The 8,396-nt window shown below is 44.4% G+C and overlaps 1 protein-coding gene across 3 annotated transcripts in view; it reads left to right on the top strand.

The window, feature by feature from the left end:
- Window positions 1-7,898, top strand: part of LOC147034894 (uncharacterized) — a 23,393-nt gene extending 15,495 nt beyond the window's left edge. The window contains exons 2-5 of one of the 3 annotated variants that reach the window (XR_015060701.1): window positions 6,640-6,817; window positions 6,911-7,069; window positions 7,376-7,429; window positions 7,729-7,898. Coding sequence is in view for 2 of the 3 variants with exons in the window: in XM_085890779.1 (XP_085746905.1) it covers window positions 3,931-5,193 (1,263 nt within the window). In the remaining variant the exon portion in view is untranslated. Of the gene's footprint in view, window positions 1-1,754; window positions 6,818-6,910; window positions 7,070-7,375; window positions 7,430-7,728 lie in introns of those variants that run through there. The other 2 variants (XM_085890779.1, XM_085890774.1) reach the window with 2 other exon arrangements.
- The last annotated feature ends 498 nt before the right edge of the window (window positions 7,899-8,396 follow it).

The raw sequence follows: 8,396 nt of genomic DNA, 5'->3' as shown, positions 1-8,396 counted from the left end.
GAGTTCAGACATCAGATCGATAAGTTTTGGTGGCACCCCACGAAGACATAGAATCCTCCAGAGGACATCCCGATTCACTGAATCGAACGCTTTACAGAGATCAACATAGGCTGCAAGCAGCCCCTGCCGAAACTCTCATCTGCGTTCGGTGAGGACACGAAGTGCAAGGATATGGTCAATCGTTGACCTCTTTGGTGTAAAGCCTGACTGCTCTGGACGCTGGTGCTCAAGCAGATGGTGGCGAACCCTATCAAGAATTATCCGAGCAAAGACCTTGCCCGGCACTGAGAGCAGCGTCACCCCTCAGTAGTTGTTGCAGTCTTGGCGATCACCCTTCCCGTTCCAGAGAGGGACAACAAGGCCCCTCTTCCAGTCAGTTGGGATGATGCCTGTGTTCCAGGCAGAGCACAAAACTGCATGCAACGACACGAGTGTAGCATTTCCACCAGCCTTGAGAAGTTCGGCATGGATGCTGGAGCTTTGCCCCGTTTCAACTGGTTCACCGCAGCCCGTGTTTCCACAAGCGAAGGTGGACCACAGTTGATTCGAGGTTCCGCAACAGGGATTGTAACACCCTTGACATCCAACTTGACAGTTGGGGGATCAGCCTGGTACAACCGCTCAAAGTAACCGGCCCAGCGGGCCTTCACTTCAGACTCCTCTGTCAAGAGCCGGCCACTATGCTCGAACTGTAGTGCTCCGAAGGATGGGCTTGGATAAACGCAATGCGCGAATTCCCCTGTAAGCGGGACGAGAATCACCTGTCCACAGGTGATGCTCTACCCCCTCACAGATTCCTCGCACATAGGCCTCCTTGTCCACCCTCAGTGCACGTACAGTTTTACGCCTCAGCTCCCTGAACAGCTCAGCTCTGCCATTCAGCCTGGCCCTGCGACTCTGGTCAATGGTATCCAGTGTCCCTTGAGAGACAAAATTCTTCTTTGCCCTGCAGTGAGCTCCAAGGCATCTACCGGCAACATCAAGGACGGGAGTCTTGAAGGCGCTCCACAACTCTTCAGGACCCCCCAAAGCACACAGACCCCCCCAAGTGTCCACTCAGCCTGTTCGCAAACTCTTCAGCTACTCTCTCATCCCTCAGCTTGGCAACATCCAGCCTAGGCTGGGATGGTACCATTCTCCAGGATTTAAGGTGCAGCTTTAGAGTTGCTACAACAAGCCTGTGGTCAGTATTGAGGAACTGAGCACTCCGGTAGACCCTGCAGTTCTGGATCATCCTCCAACGACCGTCAATGTGGACATGGTCAATCTCCTTTGCCACACCGCCAGCGTTGGAATACCAAGTCCAGCGATGAGCTTGTGGGCGCTGAAACCATGAACCAGCCACCCTAAGTCCATGACTTCTTGCAAAGTCAAGGAACTTAGTGCTATTCTGGTTCATAGTTCCTGACCCATGGGGACCAACACACACCTCATAACCATCCCTATCAGTTCCAGTCGATGCATTGAAATCCCCCAAGACTAGAAGTGTATCTCGTCTGGGGCACTGATCAACCACAGATTCGAGTGTGGCGTAGAATGCATCCTTCACGGTGAGATCACTCGCCTCAGTCGGAGCATAAACGGAGACCAGGGAAATGACACCTAAGGAGTGACGAATCCTTAATCTCATAATACGCTCGTTGACCGGTGTTACCTCAATTATCATTGGGGTCAGCTTATTGGACACAGCTACAGCAACTCCTTGGGTATGGTAACCATCAGAGCGACCAGACCAATATTAGGTGTAACCCCCCACCATTATCTCGCCGCAATCCGGTCTCTGAACCTCAGAGAGAGCTGCAATCCCGATGTCCAAACGCTTGAGCTCAGATGATAACAGAGACAGGTGATCATCCTCTCTTAGGGATAGGACATTCCAGGCACCCACCCGAAGGGACCGCCTCAGGTTAACCCAAGGAGACCGCCGTCTGGTGGACGACACCTCAGCACCACTCCGACACACTCTCCCGCAATCTGACCCAGGGATGTTACCCCGTGTTTTCCTTCCTATCATCAAAGATTGGGGGTCCCGAAGGCTTTGCCCCAATCCCATCATCTAGTGAGCTGCCCTGCGAAGGGAAGCTGCACAGGAGGTACTCCCACGGAGTGGGTTTTCAGATTTTTTTTGCGTTTTTGCGTTTTGCGGAATGAAGGGTTTTACGGTGACCGGAGTGCAAATCCTGCCACCAACCTCCTAATAAGTAACCCAACTGCAGGAGGACGTCCGCAGACACAGTTGGGCACTAGATATGGAATATCCAGGAATGTGATGAAGTCAATTTTAAATAGTTCAGATGGCAGCTGTATTCAATTTCTAAAAAAAGGCTGCCATTAGCAACATAATACAATCACATCTCAATGCCTGTGCAGTGAGCAATTCGCTTATCTTATCTTGATCACCGAACAGGTTAGGAGGATAAATTTGGTGTCATTCATATTAATTGAATCCAAGAATATAATTATGTAATTTTAAAGAACTCTGCTGATAGTCACATTGACTTTCTTAAAAATTCAAAATGGCTGCATTTGCAAAGTACAATCAGTAATATCTCAATAACCAAACAAGCTGAATATTCAATCTGGTGTCTATATCCATATTTCTCAGCTCAAGGAATTTTAGATAAATAGAATATTAGGAAGTCTAACACATTCAGTTTTGTCATCATCTCGGAATTAACCAAGATGTCTTCATTTTTTATTTTTCAAGGCTTTTGTCATGGTGTAAAGTACAGTTTTCTGCTGAAAAGTAAAGGTAGTACATCATGGAAGCTGCATCTAAAGGGTCCTTGAACTGGAAGTTATGCTGCTTGTGTCAGCAAGAGACTGATGAGGACGTTCAATGCCCTGCCAATCAGAAGCGATTTCATACTTCATATGAGACATTGGAAAAGGACTTATATGATCTCAAAAATGTGGATGTACTGCCAATGGGTATGGAAGTGCTAAAGGCCTCCAACATGCTGTCTAACAAACCTGTGTTTCACAAAAGCTGCAGAACGAACTATAATCAAATGATGGTGAAGCGTGCTGAGCTCAAACTGAAAAGAACTTCTGAGGCACAGGTTGAGGTTCTGAGCCCTAAAAAGACTAGGTCAATGGTCACTGCAACTGTTAGTCTTGTTGAACTGGAATGCATTCTGTGTAGACAGAATATTGAGGGGGGGAGACGACACAAAGCTTCAACAGATGCTGTCGACTCAACTCTCAAGTCTTGGGCAACAAAAATCAGGAATACAGAACTCTTGGCCAAACTAGCCACAGCTTCAGATTTGCATGCAATGGACGCCTATTTCAACCAAACTTGTTATGTCAGACTTGAAAATGCTGCACGATCAGTGGAGCGAGCTGAATCTGCAACACAGTCGGAATCTGAACATTCTTTTAATACACTTGTTGTTGCAGAGTTGGCAGCATATATTGTTGAATCAAAGCGTGTTTTCCCTTTGAATGAACTGAAAGTCCTCAACACCACGAAAATGAAGGACCTTGGCAGAATTGTTGACCCCAAAAGCATTCACTCCACTAGGTTCAAAGATAAGATATTGAAAATTGAGCCTGAAATAATTGAAGCCAGTCAAGGAAGGGGTCGTGTTCAAAGGAAACTGCTGGGACGGCTATTGAGACTGAATTGAAAAGTCAAAATGAAGTGGGCGACAATGAAGCTCACATGATTGTTCAAACTGTCTTGTTCTTGAGCAAGCAGATTTTGTTTGAACAGAAGCCATTCGATGGACACTTCTATCCTGACTGTTTGAGGTCAGCAATCCCAGAATCTTTATTGGCTTTCATAAATGTGGTGCCTCTGGTACTAGTCAGACTGATGTCAACAACAATGAACCAGATATTAATCAGCAAAGATCACGTGTTGCATGTACTCTGTCTCAGCTGATGATTTTCAACACTGCAAAGCGAACATGAGCTGGGGCACAGATGATGCGACATCGCAAGGAACGTGAAACACCCTTCCCCCTGCACGTTGGATTGAAACTTCATGTCGGGGGCAAATTTAAGCATCTGATTAACGTATTTGAGAAGCTCGGCCTAGCCATCACCTACATTAGAGAGCAGCAGGTCAGCAAATGTCTTGCTGCTGCAGTAAGTGAACAAATCAGGACTAATGGAGTAGTGATTCCAAGTGACAGACAGAATGTGTTCACAACTGGGGACATGGACAATATTGATCAGCACAAGCAATCCAACTTGTCAAAAGTTGAGTTCCATGGCACTCTGATTACGTTGACCAATCATGTTTCAAATGAAAACCCAGGTGTTGTCATGGAACCTCTGGACATAAGCAAAGTGGACAAGTCTCAGAGATCCCGATTGCCAGACTTCTACACAATTGTGCCACCTGCAGAGCTTGATGCTAACAATGATGTTATTCTCAAAAAGACCAACAAGCCAGTCAGACCAGGGAGAGACAGGATTGAATCGGCTAAAGCAAAAGACAAAACGTGGATTGATCATGCATCTGATATCATTCTCAACAAAGGAAGTGAGCTTGATGATAATGACAAGGTGACATGGGCAGGCTTCAGTTCTAGTCGTATGTATGAAGATACCGTGAAGCCCAGGGCGATAACTGGTGTGCTACCTATGTTTCCAGATAAGGCAGCATCCATTTCAATGGTCAAGCACACAATGTGCCTTACAAGGGATTCAATCCAGTTTCTCAATCCAGTGCAAACACCTGTTCTAGGGATGGATCAGCCAATCTACGCTATTGGAAAACTAATCCAATGGAAATGGTCAGACACACACTTGAGTGAGGACAAGTTCGTACTGATGCTTGGTGCCCTGCATATTGAGTTTGTTATTGAAGCGATGGAAGGCAAAATGACTGAAGGTTCTGGTATGGCAACTATGGCCTGCAAGGCAGGCATTCTCACCGCTGGATGTGCAGAGTCGGTTTTGTCACAACCGGACCACTATCTCAAACAGACAAGGTGCATGCACCAAGTATTCCTCCTAGCCTTGGCAATTTTGAAGAATGAAGCATACACACATAGGGGTTCAGGAACTCAGGAGAGTTGGGAAGATGTTATGAAGATGAAGTCAAAGATGTTTGCCTATTGGTGTATGGTGATGGACATTGAACTTCTGCATTGCTGTTTTGTCTGCACCCTGCGTGAGGGGGATTTTGCCCTATACGTTCAGGTGATCGATGAATTGTGTGATTATGTCTTCATCTGAAACCAAGTGCGCAACTCGAGATGGCTCCTTGTTCATGTCAAGGATATGGGTGAACTTGAATCGAAGTATCCAGAGGTTCATAGGCAGTTAATGAAGGGAAATTTTGTGTTACTGAAGAGCCCAAGGAAGTTCTCTCTGATACCAAAGGACCACAGCCATGAGCAGACCACAAAGATTGTCAAAGGTTATGGTGGAGTGTCCAACATTTATAATTCTCCTGACACCCTGGAGGAGCACATTTTGGCTCTTCCTGAGAAACTCAGAACCATTGCCGAGTTTGAAGAAGCAGCAGAAATCAGTGCTGAATATCCAGACATAGGACATCATGAAGAATCTGAAAGTCTTCAACATCACTTCAGCAAAGATGTTCTTTCTCTGCTTGAAGTCATGAGGGCTCAAGGTAACCCTTTCCTGGATGAAAGTGGTCCAGACCTCATGACCATGAGTAGGTGAATATACTGATTCTGGCTCACTTTTCCCAATGTAAATGAATGGGGGATTTTCAGCGATTCATTTTTTTTTTTCGCTAAAAAGTAAACCCCTTTTTATGCCCAAGGTATATTTATTTGTCGACCCTTTTAACCTTGGTGCACTCTATTCAAATAACCAATTCAAGAAGATAAAGATTTGTTCAAGTAACAAAGTAGTAATGTGATTTGTTAAAGGTGATTCTGAAGAAATATCTGAAACATGTAAGCCTCGGGACACTCTTTTTCAAATAAACAATGCATATTGTTTAGCTCACTCATTGAACCTATAAAGATTTGTTCATTCTCAAATTCCTTCAATAGTTTCATTTTCTTTGCACAATAATCCCCATCTGAAATATTTAAAAATAAAACATTTGAATCTTTATATTTTTCAAGATACCCCTTTTGTGTCATTATGAAATGACATACTTATCTTAACATTTTTTTGCATAAACCACGCCATAAAAAAGTTTTGTTTCAAATGTTTTCAGTTCGTGCCGTGAAAATGAGGAAGTGTTTTTGGACAGTCATGCTGTGAAAAAATAGGAACTATTCTGTGAGAGACAAGGCCTCGTGTTTATATTTTAAATCAGAACACTAACTGGCTTTTAAAGATAAGTTTAATCAAAATCATTTTAGGGCATTTTAAGTATGTTTTGAAAATGATTCATAGAATTTGAGAATACATCGCCCAATTATTTTCCAAGCTGTCTCGCCCGAAGCGTCATTTCCTGTGGCCACACCTGATGATTAGGCAATTTCCTCATCGATGCCTAATAAGTGATTCGCCAGAAAAAGTTTCTGCCAGACGGTATTTTCATTTTTACAACTGAGACATGAACGATCTTTGTTCCGACGAACAAAACAGCTCACCACAAAGTTGGTTAGCTTGTGTATGGGTTCCTCTTTTAACGATGAAGCAATTGATTCCAAATTTTATTGTGATAATTCTGATATATATTTTTTTTCCTGGCAGGTCCTTGGAAGAAGAGCAGTTTTACATATCACGACGATGTGCATGAAATTAATGCTCTTATTGAAGAGGAAGTCTTATCACGGCCTCTGATCTTTTTGCCACCTTGTACCAATGGTAAAAATCTGAGACATGGACTCTCTCTTTCTTCCGACGAAGAAAACAGTTCACCACAAAGTTGGTAAGCTTGTGTATGGGTTCCTCTTTGAACGATGAAGCAATTGATTATAAATTAAATCGTGATAATCCTGATATATATATTTTTTCCTGGCAGGTCCTTGGAAGAAGAGGAGTTTACATATCACGACAAGGTGCATGAAATTAATGCTCTTATTGAAGAGGTCAATGATCTTAGAATGGAATTGAAAAACATTTTTAAAGACTGGTACGAAGTCTTATCACGGCCTCTGATCTCGAATGAATTAAACCAATGGTGAGACGTGTGTGTGTGTGTGTGTGTGTGTGTGTGTGTGTGCGGGTGTGTGTGTGTGTGTGTGGGTGTGTGCGTGTGTGTGTGTGTGTGTGTGTGTGTGTGTGTGTGTGTGTGTGTGTGTGTGTGTGTGTGTGTGTGTGTGTGTGTGTGTGTGTGTGTCTCTGTTTGTCTCTCTCTATCTATCTCTCCCTGTCTGTCTCTTTTTATCTCTCTCTTCTCTGTTTGTCTTTCTGTCTGTCTTTCTACCTACCTCTCTCTCTCTCTGTCTCTCCATCTATACCCTTGACTCATTATTTTTTTTTTCAGCTCGATCACCCAACATCAGCTGTTGAAGCAATCTGGTACAACACATGATTTTCTGTAAGTAAATGTTTCTGAATTATTATTTAGTTATTTGTTTATTTATTCTTTTATTAATATCACTCTCTCTTTGGAATGTAGCCTTATGTTGGTTGCATCATTAGTTTGGACGTGGTTATGCCAGTACACTGGAATTCATTTTATTGGCCTCGGAAGGATGACAGGCTGAGTCGGCCTCCTGGTGTGTTAATTCAGTGGTCAACGAGGCTTGAACTTAGAACCAACACCAGGCTTATTAATATTACCATGTAATTATCTTTATAAAACCTAATTATTATCCACTTTTTGTTTCAAAACAGAATACGGTGTCCGAGTTTCGAAATCACAACACATCTGAAGAAGATTGCTGGGAAAGATTATACATTCTCGCAAATGAATATTTAATATTTTCAATTTTGATTAATTATATTTGTTTTGTTTACAATGACTTGATTTTGAATTACAAAAAAAGAATCAAGACATGAAGAGGAGAGGGAGGGAGGGGGGGTAGGTGCGCTCCCCCAATGACCCATCACCCCCTCATCCCACCCCCTCCCCTCCCCGTGTGTGTGTGTGCGTGGGGAAGGGTGGGGGTGGGATGAGGGAGGTGGTGGGTCAAAGGTGGGGGTGCCCGGGGGGGATGGGGGGGGTGGGGCTTGTGTGGGAGCGGCTTGTGTGGGTGGGGCATATGTGGGCGGGGCTTCGGTGGGGTTTGTGTGGGCAGGGTTTCTGTGGGTGGGGCTTATATGGGAGGGGTTTATGTGGGTGGGGCTTCGGTGGGGTTTGTGTGGGCAGGGTTTCTGTGGGTGGGGCTTGTATGGGAGGGGTTTATGTGGGTGGGGGCTTTGGTGGGGTTTGTGTGGGCAGGGTTTATGTGGATGTGGCTTGTGTGGCCAGGGTTTATGTGAATGAGGCTTATGCGCATGAGGTTTGTGTGGAGAGATGAGTGGATGGGTGGAGCTTGTGTGGATGGGTGGATAGTTTTTTA

Source organism: Eptatretus burgeri, chromosome 1 (assembly GCF_056783735.1).
Source record: "Eptatretus burgeri isolate ZD-2024b chromosome 1, Ebu_testis_v1, whole genome shotgun sequence".
Taxonomy (NCBI): domain Eukaryota; kingdom Metazoa; phylum Chordata; class Myxini; order Myxiniformes; family Myxinidae; genus Eptatretus; species Eptatretus burgeri.
Note: the sequence above shows the minus strand (reverse complement) of the source record. Positions and strands in the feature narration are given on the sequence as shown.